The 22,469-nt window shown below is 41.6% G+C and overlaps 1 protein-coding gene across 10 annotated transcripts in view; it reads right to left on the reverse strand.

Annotated features, from left to right (window-relative positions):
• FAT1 (FAT atypical cadherin 1) overlaps positions 1–22,469 on the reverse strand; it is a 133,770-nt gene that overhangs the window by 50,748 nt on the left and 60,553 nt on the right. For 9 of the 10 annotated variants that reach the window (XM_045055240.1, XM_045055238.1, XM_045055242.1 and 6 more), the window contains one exon: positions 526–587. In XM_045055240.1, the coding sequence (XP_044911175.1) occupies positions 526–587 (62 nt within the window). Of the gene's footprint in view, positions 1–525; positions 588–13,989; positions 14,683–22,469 lie in introns of those variants that run through there. The other variant, XM_045055245.1, reaches the window with a different exon arrangement.

Below are 22,469 nucleotides of genomic sequence, written 5' to 3' on the forward strand. Positions count from 1 at the left end.
CTCTCTCATGCACTCTCAAAATAAATAAACTTAATTTTTTTAAAAAACAAAACACAAACTTTCTACAATTCAGTTTGAAATGCAAAAACAAGGCAATTACTTAAGGATAACGATAACAAAAACTGGAAACTAGCTACAGTTGAATTAGACCTAGTATCATAAAAAATCCTGAAAACAATACTGAGGAAAAAGATGTAGAAGGCCTATAGAACTACATCTCATGTAAATGAAAAGGAAATTTCAATAATATCGCTTCATTTGATTGCTCTGTGTGTGTTGTGCATGTGTAAAGCACAATAATTTGAGCGGTCCTGTATTCTGGGGATAGAAAGGGATTTAAGGGGACATGAACCACAGTCACAAAGGTTTGGTTTCCCCTTTATTTTCCTTTCTAATGATGACCAGGAGGCAATATAATGCAACAGTAACAATTATGAAGACTAGTTAATGTGACCACGAATGTTCTTTCCCATGGTATTTATAATTTTAGTATTTTTAAAATAACTAAAATAAAGAAATGCTTACTTCTAATATATGTTCATCCTGCTGCTCTCGGTCCAGTTTCCTTGACGTTGTTGTGATAAGACCTATGAAGTGGCAACAGTTCATTAATCGTTACAAATAAAGTCAAAATATTTACAAAATATCGTCACTGAAACCTCACTGAGCACAAAGTCTGAGCAAATCTCTGATCCTGAAGGGAAAAAAAAAAATGATTAATCCAGGTTCAATCATTTTATTTACAACCAACACACTTCACACGGTCTCATTTTAATGGCTCTTAAACACAGTAGACAAATGACGGATGAAAAAGTGGCAAAACTCCAGTTACCTTCTTGATGTGGCCAGTGGTTTGAATACACACTGTTGTCAGAAGACATTTTTTAAAAAGTTGAGATGAAGTTATCCAGGATTTCAAACTCCTCTAATTTCTGCAGAGACAATTAAGTATGAAGTGACAGAAAAAATCTTCTGTAACTGTATTAGAAGGACCAGTGGAATGGCTACCGCCATGACTTATTACCTCCCAATCACTGACCCTCGTAAGTGGAGACTCGTTATAAAAGTAATGTGACTTTCCAGGAAATACTGCTCAGATGTCAACTAATTTCCAATGGAAGAAAAAAATAAATGATCCTCAAAGAAACCCCATATTCTTTATCTCCTTGATTTTTCTATCAAACTAGAAAATCTATAGTTTCAATCTGTCTCTAGAACTTTAATAACAGTCGATGTGAGTGTCCACATAGGTGGGATCCTGGAAGACCGTGAAAACTGATTAAATCCTTTCTGTACTTCACAAAATACACACAAAATTCCCCCAACCACTAACACAGCCTCCGCAGCCTGCGCTGACCATGGTCAGGGGTGTATACAGTGGATCTGACGTCAGATCAGCAGCTCAGGTAAAACCTTCTGAGGCAAGACGACTGGCAGGAACCACCTTTCTCCGGCCCAGCTTTTTGTGGTTTTTTCCAGAGGAAAATACTTCAAATAATGTATATTTAAGAAAGACTTTATCACTATAATTGATTTTCCCCTATTATCCTAAGTAATTTCACACAACTACCAATTAAAGGCTATTCAAAACGATTCTCTAAATTTGTAAATGAAAGGTTCGTGTTTTTATTTAATTTGATGAGGATTTTTTTCTTCCCTAAAATAGTTTACTGAGGATCTCAATCAACATGATCTCCCCCACAATTCGGTGAAGCAACGCACTCTTGCTGATAAGAACAACAAAAGACTATATTGTAAACTAGAATCTGGGGGGTTTCCCAAACCACACTTATAGACCGAAACAAGTTCAAGGAAAATGCACGGCAATGCTTAACGGCGTAAAAATGTTGCTTAATGTGGCAGAGGTTTGATTTTCATTAGTCAAAAACCTTTTAAAGTTAATCCCTCTTGTTTCCTATCAAATGTTTACCACTTTCTGATGGTGGTTTTAAGTAGTTCAAGAATGACAGGCAATCACTGTGACTCGTCCCATCGAACTGTCCTAAGGTGCCCATCGAAAAGCTGTCATCAATGGTAACATCACAAGGGCAACAGCTTGGCACGTTCTCAGCAAAACAGGATCCTGCTCGTGTAGAGCATAATCACTTGTTGCAAGAATGCCTGTTGGCAAATAAGTTTCTACAGCCAATAACCAAATGCCCATTAGCAATACAATCCCCCACTTCACGGCTTGCTTTCGGCACACTTAACAAAGGGTGTGTGCCCACATCCACGCGACAAATTCAACAGAGACAAAGAGCAAACCCAGGTTTATTATTTGCACTCTCCATATGCTTCAAATTAATTCTCCTCTGTTAACGCAAACGGAACATTAACTCCGTCTGAATGCAATGAATTCTAATGTTCTGTTCCCTTCTTACACACTCTTTCAGCCTCGTTACTGCTATCCGCTCCCCCACCTCTCGGCTCGGACGTCACTTCTGAGGCCTGACCCGACAGGTGTGCCTGGGGTCCCGCGGCCGGGCTCCACACTCACATCTGCCGTAGCGCAGCACGGCCCCACAGGACTACGGTCACTCACTCCAGTCTCCTCTTGCTGCCTGCAAAGCCTAGGAGGACAGACTGCCTTTCTCGCCCATCTTGGTTCTACTGCTGCACCTCTCTTACCCTAAAAGAAAATACTTAAACGTGTGAACCAAAAAGGGGCAGCATTAAAACTACGTATTTGAGCGAGACAGACACATAAACTACCCTAAACTTGGAAATAACGATACGCATTTACGGCTCACATATGCGCCAACAGAAAGTGACGCAGCATCTATTTACAGGCAGGACGTGCCAGGCGGTCCAGGGGACGGTGGCGTCCAGCAGGCACGTAGAGGCCCAGATCCCTCGTGCGGGGGGCGGGTTACACCCCAAGTACTCCTGGGTTACAGGTGTACCCAAGCACGTCTGGGTTCCACCCCAAGTACAAAAGGCTGTGAGGAATAAAGGGAACGGTGGGCCAGTTTTACGAAAGTAGGGTCCAGCCACGTTTAGAAAGCCACGAAGAAGCCGAGGGAGCAGCAGGCTGAAGGGAAGCACCACGTGTCGCAGGAACCGGGGACAGAGAGTTTTCGGGAGGAAGTCCCTCCCCCGAGTACATCAGAGGAGCTAAAAGGAGAGCGGGAGAGGCAGGAAGGAGACCAGGACGGGTGTTCCTTTTATGAAGAGGAGACTTTAGCAGGCAGCACGGAGCCATGCAGAGAGTGAGCGCTGAACGCGAGGGAAGATGAAGCCCGAGACCAGAGCTGACCAGTACAGGAGCCACAAGCATCGTGAGGCAACAAATTCAAATCGCACCTACAATAGCTCGTGAACACGGAACACACTTCAGACTGACAAGACGGCCTTTTTTTCTGGATTCACAACACTCCTGACACAAGAAATCCCATCAGAAGCACTTTCTTTTGCCCAACGCCAAAGGGCGAGGCTGTGCCTGTGCATCTGGGGGCGTTGCGGGGGCATGAGGTGCCCTGCCCCTTACAGAAGAGAGAAATTAACGCTTCTTGTGGAATTTGCACACCAAATGAACCCCGGTGAGAGCACACATTTCCCAACCAGGAAGGAAAATCCCAGGAAAACCGGATGTCCTTGGAGCCACCCCAGGGAGCCACATTCCAGGCACGAGATCACTTCGCACTCACTTCCGCCGCAATTCTGCACATCTCGATGCTGCTAATCCTTCCGCCTGGCCTACCTGACAAGCACCTATTTCGAAAGACGAAACCGAAGTGTACCTTTTCTACATGCCCAGTACGTGTCATTAACCCTGTAGGCGTGGAATATCCTAATAAGGATATCCATTTCTTTCATTTTAAACATCTGTGGTCATCTGTTATGTTTATTACTAAATCCCAGGAGGATCTATACTAGTAGAAACAGCACGATTCTTCAGAACTAGAGAGAAACCTTCAACATGATCGAACTCGCCTGAGTCAAAGAGAAGTTAAACGGTCCCAAGACCACCAGTAAGTCATCACAGCCAGGACTACAAGTGTAGTTTTCCTGAGGCCCCGTTGAGAGCGTTTGGGGATTCTTCTCTTCCCCATCACATCACACTGCATCATTTACTATACTTTAGGATTTCAAGTCTCCATCAACTCTGAACTACGACTTACATAAAACTTAAGGGAACACACACGCAATCAGCAATAGTTAATCATTATTCATTTAGCAGGTCAAAAAAAGGGAGAAAAGGAAAAAGTGGGCAGAAGCAGAACAATGTATATGCAAGTGCTGCCTTTTCTAACTCTTGTGTTCCATCGTTTTGTGGAGCACTATTAAACTAAAAATAGAAATGCAAAGACAAAGTTTCTTTATTTGGCCTACAAAAACATCTCACTGTGCAGACCAATACTATTATAAATGTAAGTGAACTGAGACAGCAAACACCCTATATTCTCACCAAGTCGCAGTGGCCACTTTACTCCATAAACATATGTGAAACTAAGAAGCCAAACTTTCCTGTCTGACGATCAGTATTAAAAAAACCATTCAGGTTTCCAAGGCCACTTTAGCATTTACGGAAGAGAATCCATTTAAGGATACAAGAAAATTAGATTAACTAAAATGTTTCAATACAGAATTTTACTCTGACATTTCTTACGATACCAAAACCATCTCTAAACTTCTCAAAGTTGAAGAGGTCAAATGGACATCACGAAGTAGGGTAGCACATAAAGATGAACGTCAAAGAATCAGCAGGTGAGGATAAGGTGAAATGGTCCGCGAAGGCGGAGCTACACGCAGGTATTCATTCAACCGTCCTGGGGGTGCGCTAAGAACAGAGATGACAAAGAGGCTTGTTTTCAAGAAACAAGGGTGAAAGCAAAGACCGCATTCGACAAACTATACAAAAGTTAGACTAGAGTGGAGGGTACACAGAGGACGCAGGGAGAAAGCAAGGGCCCTTGCTGAGGGTTCTGTATTCCAAGAAAGCTTTAACTTGGCTGGACCATGAGACACACGTAGTCTAGCCATCTCTATTGTTCCAGGAGACAACCAGCCCACCACTCAATGTGCAAGCGAGGCCAGCCAGGACCAACCAGCCTCGGAGAGAACCGGCCGAGTGACCACCGCTGCATGAAACGTCAGCCAGGCCTGGACAAGACCAGAAGCGCCCAGCAGAATCCTATAAGAAATTATGGTGGTGGCTGTCTCAAGCCACTAAATTCTGGGACGGTTTGCTCCACAGCAAGGGCAAAATAATGCATCAGATGACCTCACCTCTAATTGTTATCTGACTTACTACATGCCAAGGTGGTGAGCTTTCAATAAATTTTCTCATTTAGTCCAGATGTAGGCAAGTGGCGGTATCTATATCATGACACGTTACCCTTGTTACAGGCTCGGAGAGATTAAATTGCTTTCTCAAGGTCATTCAGCAAGATGGTGATTTGGAAGTTCGATACACCCAGATCACCAGAGTCTGAAGTCCACAATAAGAACGAGAGAACCCAGGGAGGCACTGAAAGATTAGGTTCTATAAAAAATGGTTTGAAACGTCAGTGCTGTGGATGTAACTTAGATGGCAGCCAGAGATGAAGGAGGGGGAAAAAACAATTTCTTAGTAGGATTAAGATCCAACCACAACGAGAGAACAAATACTTGTGATCGGTAGTAAGAGTTTTTAAAGAACCAAAACTGTAAAAAAATTAAAATAAAAAAAAAAAGTCTGGCCATGTGTTCACCTTGTTTGGCAAGAATTTACTTTGAACCATTTACTTTGAACCATTTTCCAATTATTCTGCTTGACAACAAACAGAAAAAGGGGAAGTATCAAGGAAGGGGAGCAAAGGTCTACCCACCTCGTTAACATTTCCCATTACTCTGATTATTTTCCTCTAACTTCTGCAACTACTTTGGCTTTTGTATACTTTTGCTCATTTTACAATAATGCATAAACTACAGCAACATATGTTCTAGAAAAGCAGGTGTCCACCAGAATTTCCTGTGATGGGCAAGTTCTTCAATGTGCACTGTCCAATATAGTAGCCCACCGCATATGTGGCCACTAAGCATTGGCAAAGTGGCGAGTGTGACTGCAGAACTGAATTTTTTAAAGCTAATTTCAATGATTTAAATTTAAATAAGTCATCTCTGCTCTTTTAGGGTGCCTCCAATTTTCAAATCATCCACATCAAAACCAAAAACTGTGATACCTTCAATATCCAAAATCTTTTTCCATGGTCAGAATTTGAAACGGTAATTCAGTGGCAAACAAACAATTGCTATCAAAATTCAAATTCTGTAAACACCTGTCTTAATTCAAAAGAGTGAAAAAAGGAAAACTTTCCAAGATCCTGATTCTGACCTGCTGATGCTGTTCCATGTTCCCTTCCTGACACCCCCTTTCACTGGTCTCCTTTCTCACTGGGCTCTGCAGGCGATGAAGAAACCTGGTTGGTTGCTTTGAGTTCACAGTTTCACCCAAACACCTAAACATCAAGAGTCTCTGTGTTTAGGGTTAGGGGAGCCTGGGTGGCTGTCAGTTGCGGGTCCAACTTCAGCTCACGTCATGATCTCACAGTTCATGGGTTTGAGCCCCGCATCAGGCTCTGTGCGGACCGCTTGGAGCCTGGAGCCTGATTCAGATTCTGTCTCCCTCTCTCTGCCCCTTCCCCACTCATACTCTGTGTCCCTCTCTCTCTCAAAAATAAACGTTGAAAAAAATTTTGTTAAAGATTCTCTATTTAAAGGCTTTTGGGGAAAAAAAACTCATTATACAAACTTGTATTTTTTGCTTCTCATGATCTCTAAGAACACTAATCCATGAAATGTATGTTCATAAGCAGTGATGATGTTGTCATAAGGTTTACTAACTCAAAGTCACTTGTTCAGTCTGTATCACGTTATTCAACTTGCTTTTTCATTATGTCTTCCCCAAATGTGTCGCTTTGAAACATACATATAAAAAACCTAGGAAAAGGCCTATGACCTCAAAAGCATACAATTCACTTAAGGAAATAGCCTGTACACCTAAAAGGTACAACTAAGTATTATACTACGGTCTCATAGCTCACTTTTTAGGCAGCACTAATTGTGTGCTTCCCAGGACCCAGCTCTGGGCTAAGCATTTTATATAGGTCATTCTCAATGAATAATCACAGCAACCCCTTAAGGGAGATACTAACAAAGAGTATCTGAAGATATTTGAGGCTTTTGAGAGGTAAAGTCACAAGGCTAGTAAATGGCAAAGTGGAGATTTGACCCTAAGGCCATCTGATCCCAGAGCCCAAACTCTTGGCTCACACAAATAATTTTAAGTGTGTAGCTCATAATTCCTTATTTAATATGTATAATGATCACACCACAAAATTATTCAGTGAGCACAAACGAGTTTCTCACATGACTCCAGGATTACCTCCAGCCATCCAGTCTGGCTCTCTTTGTGGATGTCCTCACCGTTCTGTATCCCTTTCACGGTGCTTTAGTAACCACAGCACTATTTTGAGCAGCCCTTGACTGCAGCCATGCAATTTAGGAATATTATTTTCAACGGTTTTCCCCACTGATTTTGCTGAAATACTTTAATACGTTCTGTTCTTCAAAAAGTTTAAGAACTTTAATTGTGGCATATTTGGTGGTATAGCAAGTATTTAGTTTAAGTCTTAGGGTCCATCAGTGAGGATGGTGATTTCTTTAGGAGCTGTTACCACTGGGATCCGGTATTTGATTTCTACCTTTCTACTTTCAACCCTTACCAGGGATTGCCCCGACGACATTCACTGGGTTTTAAACATCAGCAACATTAAGGACAATTACTAAAGAACTGTAACACCCCAGTGAGTAGACGGTAAAACTAAACACGCTCAAGCAATTTTTAGACAAGTATTACAAAAACTAAAAAAGTAATATATTTATATATGGTATGTTTTATGTGTATACACCTTCATGAAAGGTTAGACCCCAAACTACCTGTGATTGCCCCTTAGGAAATGGTATAGGAGAGGCCAAAGGGAGAGGAGAAGAGAAGAAAAGGCACTTTCACATTTTACTTTATAAAGTTCTTTATTACTGGAATCTTTTATTTGTAACAAGTACATTATTTAAAGTATTTTCTGTGTATTAAGTGTATTATTTAAACTATCAAAACAGTTTAAAGGTCAATATGAAAAGACAGAAATGTTTATTGGTTGAAAACTAATTTTAGGCTGGGAAGTCTCAAATAAATGATTTTTTTTTTTAATCTGGAATATCCGGCCATGCATATATTAAAATATTAAAACTTCCTGGGGGCTCCTGGGTGGCTCAGTCAGTTAAGCATACGACACCTGTTCTTGGCTCAGATCATAATCTCACAGTTCTGAGTTCGAGCCCCATGTTGGGCTCTGAGCTGACAGCACACAGCCTGTTTGAAATTCTGTCTCTCACTCTCTCTGCACAGTCCCCAGCCACCAACTGGCTGTCCCTCTCTTCCAAAATAAATAAACTCACAAAAAGAAAAACTTCTTAGAAATACGACAGTAGTATATCTTTTACAAGTTTTTCTAATAAAACTTAATGAAGTGTATCATACATTCTAGAATGTACTCTTACCGTAAAAACTAAGTTTGCTAGAGCCAAAGGGTGTTTTACAATCTAGCCCAAATCCCACACTTTAAAAACAAGAAAGTGAAGCTCAGGAATGTTGAATTAATTCCTGAAAGTCAGAAGCAGCAGCAGAATTGGAACTAAAATTGAGTTCTTCCCAAAGAGTTTCCAAGTCTCTCTGCTGCTCTTGGGGCTCTTCACCCAGAGGTCTGTGGGGAACTCTGAGGAAGGATTGGGTCAAACCCACTTCCTTCCTGCCCCACAGGAGAACCACCAAATCTGAATCTCCACTTATTCAGAGCACAGTCTCATAGTTTGTGAGATTGAGCCCCGAGTCGGGTTCTATGCTGGTGGCATGGAGCCTGCTTGAGATTCTCTCTCTCTCTTCCTCTCTCTCTGCCCCACCCCTGCTCGTGCTCTCTCTCTCAAAATAAATAAATAAACATTAAAAAGGGAAAAAAAATCTCCACCCGTGAGGACCCAGCTCAAACAATGTCACAGAGGTTTCCAGACAATCCATCCCATGCTAACCGTCTTGGGACAAGAGCTTACAGAAGTTGACAAGAACCCGTGCCCTCTTATTCTAATAGTTTCCTAAACACAGGATCGTTTTTAGTAATTATAATGATCACTAATGGCCATACTCTGGAAGAAAGTGTATTATCTATTTATCAGAAATACATTTCATTATAGACATAGAGAAATCTAACAGAGGACTATGGATTTATCAAAGAAAAAACATCTTTAAGAACCATAATGGGTGGGAATGCAAGCTGGTGCAGCCACTCTCTGGAAAACAGTATGGAGGTTCCTCAAAAAACTGAAAATAGGACTACCCTACGACCAGCAATTGAACTACTAGGCATTTATCCACGGGATACAAGTGTGCTGTTTTGAAGGGGCACGTGCACCTCCATGTTAATAGCAGCACTATCAACAATAGCCAAAGTATGGAAAGAGCCCAAATGTCCATCAATGGATGAATGGATAAAAAAGATGTATATATATACATACATACACACACACACACACACACACACACACACACACACACACATATACATACACCGACACAATGGAGTATTACTCGGCAATCAAAAAGAATGAAATCTTGCCATGTGCAACTACGTGGATAGAACTGGAGGGTATTATGCTAAGTGAAATTAGAGAAAGACAAATATCATATGACTTCACTCATATAAGGACTTTAAGAGACAAAACAGATGAACATAAGGGAAGGGAACCAAAAATAATATAAAAACAGGTAGAGGGACAAAACAGAAGAGACTCATAAGTATGGAGAACAAACAGAGGGTTACAGGAGGGGTTGTGGGAGAGGGGATGGGCTAAATGGGTAAGGAGCACTAAGGAATCTACTTCTGAAATCACTGTTGCGCTATATGCTAACTAATTTGGATGTAAATTTAAAAAATAAAAAATAAAACAAGTTAAAAAGAAAAAAAATGCAACAACAACAAAAAAAGAATTTTTTCACGGTTTGACATTTGAAAAATGAAAATAATCAGAGATGGCCTACTACCCAATTTAAAAATAAAAGGTTTTAAAAAAAAAAAAAGAACCATAACAGGGGGCACCTAGGTGGTTCAGTCGGTTAAGTGTCCGACTTTGGCTCAGGTCATGATCTTGCAGCTGGTGGGTTCGAGCCCGTGTTGGGCACTGTGCTGATGGCTCAGAGCCTGGAGCCTGCTTCGGATTCTGTTTCTCTCTCTCTGCCCCTCCCCAGCTGTCTCGCAAAAATAAATATTAAAAAAAAATTAAAAACAAACAAAAACAAGAACCATAATGAACACTACAGAACTTACTTTGCAGAAATGGTCTGGTGAGCCTACATGAAGATTCCAACTGCTCTTAAGTTACTTATTAAAGCCAAAAACATCTCAGAACCTTCCTCACAAATCTTCAGCTACAGGCCCCAATCATTAAATCCTGTTAGAACCTAAGTTAAATGAAATGTAGTTTTTCCAACATAAAAAGAAACAACAATCTAAATGGCTAAATCAATTTCCATTTAGCAGCATATTTTCCTTTTTTCTAGAAATTACCTTTTGTAGCACAAACGAATGCCGGTCCCTCCCCCAAAGATACATCCACCCTGAAACCTGTGTGGCTGTGACCTTATTTGAAAACTAGTCTCTCAAGATATAATTAAGTATCTCAAGGTAAGATCCAAATTTATGAAGGATCCAAAATTCGACGCGTCCTTTGAAGAGAGAGAGATGTGGAACGTACAGACGTGGGCCACAGGGCCACGTGGAGGAGGAGACACAGGTCAGAGTGCTGCTGCTACAAGCCGAGAAAGTGCCAGGAGCCCAGGAGCCTGAAGAGGCAAGGAAGGATTTTCCCTGAGAAATTTCAGAGGGGGTGTGGCCCTGCCAACACTTTCACTTCTGACTTCAGGCCTCCAGAACTGCAGAGTATACATTTCTGTTGTTTTAAGCCACCCTGTTTGTGATAACTACAATAGCCTGAGAAAATTAATAACCTTTTCATTCGGATATCAAACAAAAACACTGAAAAAATACGAAGGAGTGAGAGGCGAAGGGGAGAGAGAGTGGAGGAGGAGGAGGAGGGAAAATTAGGTAACAATGGCAAACAATTTCGTAATCCAAAAAGAACCACTCATACTGGCTCTCTGTATTTTATTATTGTCTTCATTTGAAATATGACTTTATAGGTATCATTCTATCAAGAGATAATTAAAAGGCAGTTCTCACACCCAAAGATGCTTTGGAGTGGGAAAGTGCCAAATGCTCTAAATAATTCAAATTAATTGTATGCTCTCCCTCAAAAGGCAGGGCAAGCAGGCTCTCAGCTCTGGGGGGACCTCCTACACTAGCCTGGCTGAGAATCACACACAAGCTAAGTCAGCTCCTTTTTTTTAATTTATAAAACATGCAACAAATTGTACATCAGTTATATCTTTATAATTTTTCATACTTGTCCCTCCTACATAGTAAAATAGTGAAATAAAAGGTGCCTAAGCATTTTTCAGTAACCCTATTAACAATAATGACAAAAACTAGCTTAATGCCTATAAAATACAAAAATCACAATTAGAAAGTTGTTTCAACTAAAAACCAAGATAGAAAACACTCTCCTATTCTGAATAAACCAAAACAACTTCTTACTGTTCTTTCTTTTCCCTCTTTTTCACCCCCCTGCTGATCTTTTAAGAGTTCACTGAACAAGCACCACGGGCCTCAGGGTACCATGAGAATAATAAGAGAAAACATCTTCAAAAACCATTTACCTGGTAAAATATCTTTTGTCAGAAAAAATTTACCTGTGTTTGCTCTACATTCGCCACAAGGATCCTCTCCACTTTAGCCAAAATGACCTCTCATTCATCTTGCATACATTGTATGCTAAGAAAAAAACAGTAAAATGCCTACTGCCAGGAAAAATTAACATAAACTAAAGAAAAGAAATAGGAGAGGTCATAAGTTAAACACAAGCATTTTAGCAACTTTATGGGGTATGGATTTTAAATTTCGGGCTCCTGAATAATTTTGTTGTTTTTTAATTTCCATGGTGTACTACTGAAATATAACCTGCTTTAAGTTAGTTACTACCAAAGAACTACAAGGACTAATCAAACGTATGGACCACAGAAGCAGCAATACAATTAGTACCTTTTTATTTTAATTATTTATTTATTTCAAGAGAGAGCACGTGCACAAGCAGGAGAGGGGCAAAAAGAGGGAGAGAGAAAACCCAAAGCAGGTTCCACGCTGCCAGCACAGAGCCCAACATGGGGCTCAAACCCCTGAACCATGAGATCACAACCTGAGCCGAAATCAAGAGTGGGACACTTAACCAACTGAGCCACACAGCAACCCCCCCCCATAAATTAGTATTTCTTTTTTTACTTTAATTTTTTTTTTAATGTTTTGTTCATTTTTGAGAAAGAGGGAGACAGAGTGCAAGTGGGGGAAGGGCAGAGAGAGAGGGAGACACAGAATCCAAAGCAGGCTCCACACTGTCAGCACAGAGCCCAACGCAGGACTCAAACCCAGGAATGGTGACATCATGACCTGAGCTGAATCGGGTACTTAACCAACTGAGCCACCCAGGTGACCCTAAAATTAGTACTTGTTAAATAAAGTATTAAAGCAAGGAAGGCACAGTGAGACAAGGAAGCAGGAGACAGTAATTATAGAATTCCATGCAGCACATGGTTGTCACTCTACGTTTTCCATGGGATACTCTACCCTACCAATCTGTTCCTGACCAGCTTTAATCAAACGAAAATGTTCTCATTATAGGCTGATTACTGCAATTTACAAAGATCCCAGCTGAGGGGCGCCTGGGTGGCTCGGTAAGTCAAGCGTTCGACTTCAGCTCAGGTCAGGATCTCGCAGTTCTTAAGTTCGAGCCCTCGTCGGTCTCTGTGCTGACAGCTTGGAGCCCGGAGCCCGCTTCAGATTCTGGGCCTCCCTCTCTCTGCCCCTCCCCCATTCGCACTCTGTCTCTCAAAAATAAACAAACATTTAAAAAATTTAAGACACAAAGATCCCATCTCCAGTCCTGAGGACCACACAGCAGGCTGACAGAGGGCACCTCAGGTAGAAGGGAGAGATAACTTGACAGGAAACAGCATTTCTCTGTTCAAACTTTTAAGAACCTCTTCTGACAGGTGAAATGAAAATCCTATGAATTCCACTGTTTTAAAAATCTATCGCTCAACTGTAAAATGAGTATTGGGCAGCGACCACATGCCGGGCACCACGTTTGCTTCTGGGAGGGATACAGTAAACGAATATGGGTAGGCCCTGACCCTCGGAGCCCTACACCAAGGCTGGACGCACCCACACGGAAAAGGCAGAGCAGACTCGGAAAGACAGGCAGGGAGGCTGGGCAGGGCTGCCCCAGCCCATTCTAAAAATACAGACTGCCTTACGGGCCAAGAGCGAACCTTCGCTTTTTCCTACAGTTATCATTCAACATCCATCCCCTCGGAGCTGCAGACCATGAGCTCAGAGATACCGCGCACCATTGCGCCGTCTTTATTTAGGTGGTGTTGTAAGACTGCGTTTAACGACAGCCTGTCTCGAGCTCTCCTGGCAGCTGCGGCCATCTGAGCGGCTACTGCTCGTCACTGCAGTCCTGGTGCCGGCAGGATTAGGCTTAGAGCCAAAAATGGAATTCTATTCATAGACTGTCAAGGCTGGAAAGGCCCTCGGAACTCACTTAGTTCCCATGGTGTTCAGAGCCCCCTCCCTAGAAAACCCTTTCAACATGAAATACTTTTCAGAGTCCCCTAGAAAACCCTTTTAAAATGAATCAAATGGCCAATCTAAAGTCACACAGGTAGTGGCTGGGTAGGAATTTATACCCTCAAGTCGCCCAGACTTCCCTTCTGGCTTTAATTCTATTTTACTAGCTGTTTCTTGTTGAAGCTTCATGGTATTAAAGCCTAAGATAAACAGGAGATCAAAAGCCAAATGCAATTTATTGGGAATTGCCTTCAACATTCCTTTCAACGTCAGACAGAGCATAGGTAGAGAGGGAAAGAAAACTTAACCCATTTTATAAGGTTCACATCACGTTGACCAAAAAAAAAAGCACGTAAATGGAAAATATCGGTCCTTAAAATAATTTTAACAAATGATACTCAGCAACATATATACATAAACAAAACAGAATGCCCCTGAATAAAACTGATCCTAAGGGTTCAATATTAACAGATTTTAGGAGGCAAAGCATATCCACTTCAATATGCTCAAAAAAGTCAAGGAATAAAGCTTTTCCTTCTTTCAGACTTTAAGGATAACACATTTCACTAGAAAATAAAAAATAAGCAGAGGAACAGGTAAGAAAAACCTACAGATTCTTCTTTAAAATATGTGCACATCTTTGAAAGAAGTCCACAAATAGGTAAACTTTTTCCCCCTTCAATGAATTCCTGCCATTGTGAAGTGACCGGCCCTTTACTTCCTTCCTTTGTGGCTATCGAATGTTACCGGAAACGCTTGGAAGTTGTTTGCAGCTGTAGCCACTTCCTATTGCACTTTGTTCGGCCTCCGTTCCAGCCACAATAAAACACCATTTACTTTGAGAAAAAAAAAAAAGTAGTCGCAATGTGATGGTGGACTACGTGGGCGAGTTCCCAGCAACCCAGCATACCTGCAGACTCAAAAATCACAGAATTTTAAATCTTCGCCATGCTTTAGGGATCACTCCATATAAATTACACACACGCGTGCACACACACACAACACACACGTGCGTACATATGTGTATAACTTACCTATGTATAAATACCACCAAATCCATCTGCAAATAACATGCCTTACACCGAACTTAAACTAATTCTACATTAAATAGTCTATCCTCTATGTCAACAAATGGATGAAAAACAGGCCCCTGTATAAAGTGGTCCTCTACAAAGTGTAAGCTGTAATTTGTTACTTTAGGGGTGAATATCTTAATTCAGAATGAAAGAATGGAAAAAAAAAAAAACGCAAGAACTGGTCAAAGATGTGATAAGTATACATACAGCTGACTCTGAGAGCTGGAACTCCAAGCTCTGAAATATTTTTAACAGGATACAGCAGGACAAAGGAAAAGTGTCAAATCTCAAAACTTGGAAATATTTTATTTTCTAATGACAATGTTTTTTCCCTCAAAGCAGAAGAGATCTAATAGTTTATCATCAACTTGCTAAATTGTATCTGAGATTTTGACCTTGATAACTAATATTGAACTATGATTCTTTTAAAAAATAATTTTAATATCCTGGAGAAACAAAACACAGATTCTCTCTTGTAAGCATTCACTGCTTACAGCAATGGGAAAAATTTTCTATTTTTACTTGAAGAATATCAAATAATCTACCCCCTGAGAAATAAACGAACAATTTAACTAGTCCAACTAGTTAACTAGCAACTACATCAACCTATCAAGGGCCAGAAAACTACCTGTTTTCGTATGGCAGGCAAGCTAAGAATGGCTTTTACATTCTTAAAGGACTAGACACAACAATGAAAGAATAATGTATTGTGACAAAGGAAAAGCACATGAAACTCACATTTCAATCCACAAATAAAGTTTTATGGGAACACAGCCATGCTCATTCACGTCCACATTGTCTATGGCTGCTTTCAGTCTACAGTGACAGAGCTGAATGGCTGTGACAGAGACTGTACGACCCGCAAAGCCTAAAATATTTACTACCTCGCCCTTTACAGAAAAAGCTTAATGGTGTTTGCAGTCCGTGGTTAATAAAAGCAAGTTTAAACATCTAGTGTTATTTAGAAGGTTCCTGCTCTTCGGCCAGAAGATATAAAATCTTTTTTAATGTTTATTTACTTTAGAGAGAGACAGAGACAGACAGACAGACAGACAGACAGAGAGAGAGAGAGAGAGAGAGAGAGCGCATGCTCAAGCAGGGGAGGGGCAGAGAGAGAGGGAGACACAGAACCCGAAGCAGGCTCCAGGCTCTGCACTGTCAGTGCAGAGCCCAATGTGGGGCTTGAACCCATGAACTGAGAAATCACGACCTGAGCTGGAGTCAGCTTAACCGACTGAGCCACCTACCCAGGTGCCCTGGCCTTAAGTTATTAGAGAAGATTAGCCTAAAGAGCAACTATTATGTCACACAGGAATTCCTCAATACAAAAAAAAAAAAAAAAAAAAAAAAGGCGGCACAGAAAAACTGGCTCCCAAACCATGTTTACATCCCAGACCCAAGGGCACACCAAGTGAACATGGGGCTGTGCTTCCAGAAGCAGCAGTCACGGAATTTAGGTCTTTCTGGCACCTACCCCCAGGTGACCTTCACCTCTCAGAACTCATGCAATTATTACAAAATGGGGAAAAGACAGATGCGGAAGAGAGCAGACTCTTGGTTTGCAGTCTGTAGCCGTCTCACAGGGTTTCCTATAAAGATTATGTGAGGTCGCCTGTAATATATGAAGCACAATGCACATAATACATGATAAGCTGTGCTTGTCACCGGCCCTGTGACTCCTAACAAAAGTTTTGTTCCGGCCTGATCTAAAAGTGAGGTCAAGGGATGGCGGCAGGGTGGAAAAGTGGTACAGGAAAGATCAGAGAACAACACAGAAGGGTAGCCAAAGAAGGAAAGCCACAGTGTGCTGGTTTCTCTTTGGCGGTCTTTTTCAAGCTCAACTCTCAAAGGTAACAGGCATGAGAGAGCCTGATGGAAATCAGCCCAAAGAGACAGAACCAGCAGGATTTACAAGATTCAAACTGTGCAGTGTGCTCCAGATCCAATAATGAGAAGAAATCAGCCACCGAAAAAGGTGAAATTGTAACTCTATAGAATTGATAAAGGAAAAGCTAAGAAAACAGCTGAAAGCTGCCAAATCATTTTTAAACCATTTAAAATTCCAAGTGGATGGAAACAGATCCAACAGCTGTCAAAGAGCCTAAACCCTTTTAAGATGCACACAGAGACAGAGAGAAATCACATACACACATACACATTTTTTCAAAAAGGATGCCTCTATTTTCACTGAACATTTCTGATGCATTTATTTTTAGCCATAAAAAATTCCTTTTCAGTATGTTTGTTCCCAAACAGGAAGATGCACATCCACAAATGCGAAGGTATAAAAAATAATACATTTACTAGACAGCATAAAACCAGGGGTTCAGCAAGAAGGGTGGTGAAATTGACATGGACATGCGCATATACTCCTGCAACAACGTGGCAGCCCACTGATACAGTTATTCTCCTAAAGCACGGTATCTAATACTGTTACAAGAAAAACTCGAGATGAGTATCACTAAGTATACTGTGCTGGTACTCGTTGAAAAAGAGGAAAAAAAAGAGTAACGTCTTCTTGCTTGTTTAGGAAAAGAAACTATAAACACTAGTTGCCTCAAAGTGTTTCAAAATGTAGACTTTCTTATTATTCAAGTACGGTGAGACCAACATGTCAGAGGAGAGCACTTTCACTATTAACAATTCCCACGAGGAAGGGAGGCACCATACCACAGACGCGGTGCCCAGGGCCACACTGGGTTGGCCAGGAGGAAAGAACAAGGAGAAAGCTGGGGTGGGGGTGGAGGGGTAGGGGACAAGAGATTTTGTTGTGGTTTCTACAGAATACACAAGGCAGAGCAGGAAGAGCAGGTTTAGACTGGAGAGTCTGAATTACTTCAGCGGGCTCTGGAGAGGGCTGAGCTGGTCGTCTGGTACCTGAACCTGGGATGATTGGGGAAGGTGCATGGATTGTGGCTCCATAAAGGAAGGGATCCCAAGTACGGGTTCTGGATCGGCTAGTGTGCGTATGAGAAGTGGATCCTTGGGAATCTCTAAGAGCTGGCTAATCCTGACAGGTGCAGTATCTACCCAGGTCAGAGACTGGGCATCAAGAATACAGAAAATAAAACATAGTTAATATATTAAGGAAGAAAGCAGATCATCTACGGAACCGAAAAAGAAGAAAAAATTTTCACTGGGTATCTTTTTGTACCTTTGGCATTTTGGACTCTGAATGCACTACCTATTTGTAACAAGCAACATAATTTATGAAGTATGTTATGCACACACAGGCACGCACGCATGTACACACACACCTGCTTTCCAGTCTCGTAAACGGTATATAGCGGTAACAAGTGGGACCGGCCAGAACCTGAGGATCACCATTCTGAGCATTAGGTACAACACTGTGACACATTTTGTGGACAGAAGTGTATAATGACCTGTATTTCTACCAACTCCAGAAACACACCCAGGATGGTGCCAAGTTTCTGTTTAAGATAAACCTAGAAACTTTTTTACTCCTTAAAATCACAGACAAATTTGGTTAAGAACACTTGTACTGGGGCGCCTGGGTGGCGCAGTCGGTTAAGCGCCCGACTTCAGCCAGGTCACGATCTCACGGTCCGGGAGTTCGAGCCCCGCGTCAGGCTCTGGGCTGATGGCTCAGAGCCTGGAGCCTGTTTCCGATTCTGTGTCTCCCTCTCTCTCTGCCCCTCCCCCGTTCATGCTCTGTCTCTCTCTGTCCCAAAAATAAAAAAAAATAAAAAAAATAAAAAGTTGAAAAAAAAAAAAGAACACTCGTACTACTTAGTCAATGAAGCTTTAACAGTAGTTCTAAATTGAATAAGCATTTATATATATGTATTTATTTATTTTCTAAAGTTTTTTTTTAACGTGTACTTATTGAGAGACGGTGAGAGAGGGGGAGGGGTGAGGGAAAACACAGAATCTGAAGCAGGCTCCAGGCTCTGGAACCCAATGACCGCAAGATCCTAACCTGAGCTGAAGTCGGACGCTCAACTGATGAGCCACCCAGGTGCCCCTGAATAAATATTTTTTTAATTAAAAAGCAAAAGCTGAACTTCTGCTTCCCGCCATGGAATCAGATTTACCCTCCCACGTGAAACAAGCAGACAAAATAAATGAAATAACAGTTTATGGGACACCAGCTATCAGAAGAAGTCACCCCCCGAGATGGGAAACCAACAGGGCGAGACTGACCGATGGCCCAGCTTATAGTGTCAAAACCATTTCTAGACAGTTTTTACTCCTAGGTGAAAATCGAAGAGAAATGGAAGTACATGCCCACACAGCGGTTTATTCTCCAATGTTCATAATAGCTTTTATTTGTAATAGCCGAAAAGTGCAAGAACACAAATGCCCATCGACAGGTGACCGGATACACTGCAGTGTACCTATGGCAAAGGATTTTAGCAATAAAAAGGAATATACTTTGGGGGCCTCTGCATGGCTCAGTTGGTTAAATATCTAACTCTTGGTTTCAGCTTGGTTCTTGAGTTTGAGCTCCACACTGGGCTCCGTGCTGCCAGTGTGGAGCCTGCTTAGGATTCTCTTTCCCGGTTCTCTCTACCCGCACACGCTCTCTCTCAAAATAAATAAACCAAAAAAAAAAAAAAAAAAAAAAAAGGCAACATGCTTTTGGTACTCACTACAACATGCATAAATCTCAAAGTAAATATCTAACTACAAGAGGCGTTACCAAGAAAAGAGTAGCTATTCCAGTAGTCTATTTACATAAAATTTTAGGAAATGCAAACTAATACATAGTGACCAAAGCGGCTGCATGGAGTGGGCAGAGAGGCACTGGGTGGGGGGGGGGGATACAAAGAGCTGTAGGGAATGTTCTGGAAGAGATGGACATGTTCACGAGAATGGTTTCACTGTTCTATCGCTAAGGCAAAACTTCTCAAATTGTTGACTTTAAATATGTGCAATTCACTGAAGGTCAGTTATACTTCAACGCAGCTTTTTAAAAATAAAGAGTAATATTTGTTTGCATCCAAAACTTGAAAATGCCAAATATATAGATAGGAGAATAAAACCATGGTCTTTTCTAAAGCACGTGCACATGAATGAAAGTAACACTTCAAAAATTATTGCCAATTATAAAAATAGCGTATCACTCCTCAGAAGTTAAATTGTTAATATTAAATAAAAAGACGCTCTGCTCGGGTGTTTTCAGCTTGTGAATAATGAAACCTGTGAAGTGCACACTGGTCTCTATTGTTCAGGATTCCCGTTCTACTCTGTCCTTGACGTGCCACCGGACGAAGCCATGACGCGTCTGTCTAGGCTCAGATAATCTAGCCTTCTATGCTCTTTTTCTCTCTCGCACTTCAGCAACCACAGAAGTTATGTTAAAAGAAGCAAATATAACAAACAAAAACAGGCTTTTAAAGACAGAGGACTGATAGTTGCCAGAGGGAGGTGGGAATGGGTGGGAGGGGGGAAAAAGCAAATTTACCCTGATATTGGACACAAGCAAAAGAAAGTTACAAAAATTCACGGTGTCAACGAGCGTAAAACAGAAAAAGAAAACAGATCAAATCTCATCTGCTTGTACGCCCTGACAAGGGACCCCCCTGCCCCCCTAGTTAAACAGTGTAAGAACCATCTGAGATGCAGAAACACAGTTCCTGCCATAATCACGCACAAAACCTTTGGAAGAAAAAAAACGTTCAAAAGTGTTCATTCAAACCTGCCATTTAGAACCCCAAATTCAGACGATCAAATCCAGTCCTAGGAAGGATTTGTGTTTTTCAAAACAAATATTTTGTCATACCACGAAAGGAGAAACAGATACGGCAGCCAGGTTTCCCTCCTCTCCAAAATGACTTAGGTCATCAGACTCCTATTTCTACAAAACGTTCAAAGAATTCCATACATGTTCTTGAAAATAGGTCATTATTTATAAAAATAACATAAATATGATCTTTTAAACCTTATTCTGGTACTGAAGGCTTTCCATCAAGTGTAGCCAACCCCCCACACACTCATCTAACTTGATCTCTTGGCCGCTAATACTCATCGTGTCACCGAACTGTCCCCCAACATGACGAACATCCCTTACCTCTTGTGCAACCATCCATTTTCACTACCTTCAAAATCAGCTCAGTAACTTGCCCAAGGGGCCCCACCCTCCCAACTACACATACATCAGGCAGCTCTCACCTCCCGGGGGGTGTTTATCCGAACCCACGGCAACACCGCCCTGGTTGCCTGTTCCCACAGGTTTCTCTTTGCCACTGCACTTATGCAGACTATCAATTTTCAAAACATCGCTTAATGCGCTCTATACAGAGGAGAGGCTCAGTAAATACTTGATGTGAAAACAAATGACTGAATGGCAGTGAACTGGGGCTTTCTCTGGTCTGCTGGACATTTTGATAAGCACCAGGGTCCTAAATTTACCTTCACCACTAAGGAGCAAGTAGATTCATTTTATTCCATCAAATGTGTTTATCCTTCATCAACTTACTAAAATCTTGATTATCTTACACACAGTGAATAGAGCAAATGTAGTACACGAGCACAAGAGGTGGTGACATCTCTCCCGCAAGTGATTCTGAGTGCTCTGCATGCACAGACATCCTGTAACAGGCGTGCAAAAATCACTAATCACAAGACAGAAGGACCAGGAAGCCAGTTTTCCCCATGATTCCAGAGGTGGGGGAAAAAAAACAAACCTCACTACCGCCCAGATCTCTTGATTTCCAGCCCAGTGATTTTCTCACTCAGCCATTAATTATTAAGGAACATGATTTAGGGTCTCCAGGTGGTGTTATGGTTGGTAAATCAGGAGAACTTTCTTCTAGTAGACTCTTTCATCAGCTTTCACAATCTGGCCTCCAATAATACTGATCTACCCATTAAAAATAGGTCTGCTTTCAAAGTTTTGAGCCAGATGTATACTTTGAAGCATTGCAGTTTGGGCCCTGAGGATCATACTCAAATTTTCTGCTGAGTTGGGGGAACAGAATCATCTGGAGACAGGCTTTGTAAGGCTGTGTTTAATCTTTAATAATGCGCAAGTTAAAATATGGTTATTTCTTGATCAGAGACTTTACATGATCTGTGAAATAGTCAGACTTCTTTACTAACCATAGTTTGTAATATACCTCACAACAAAATCTTTCTTGTGTACTAACTACAGTTACTCCCTACTATTATCGGTCTTCAACTCATAAAAAAGTAAAACCTCTTTGGAATCCTTATGAACTTCCTCCCGCTGTCCCGGCAGCAGGATGCATGTGCTTCCCACCCAGGGGTTCAGGAGCTAGCTGTGGACTCCTGGAGGGGATTTATTCTCCCTGAAGATCAAGAAGTCGTCTCTGCAGACATCCCCTCCTAGGAGCTGTCAGAATACAGAGATGTTAAGAGGAAGCAGCAATGCCACATTAGTCACATTTCAGCAAGACATAACACCACAGCAGAGGGATCTTCCTTTGAGCGGCCCCCAGAGATAACGAAGGCTTCAAGGCTGCCCACAACAGCTCTAACCGACATCACTTCTTTACGTTTGCCTTCTTCTTTCTCCAAAACTATACTTTATGCCCAGACCTACAGTACTGGCTCGGGTATTCTAAAGGACATTCATTGCTTGCTGGTTAGCATGTCTCCTCATAGAAGATTTGCCCTAATCTAGAAGGGGGAGAGG

Source organism: Felis catus, chromosome B1, assembly GCF_018350175.1.
Source record: "Felis catus isolate Fca126 chromosome B1, F.catus_Fca126_mat1.0, whole genome shotgun sequence".
NCBI lineage: Eukaryota > Metazoa > Chordata > Mammalia > Carnivora > Felidae > Felis > Felis catus.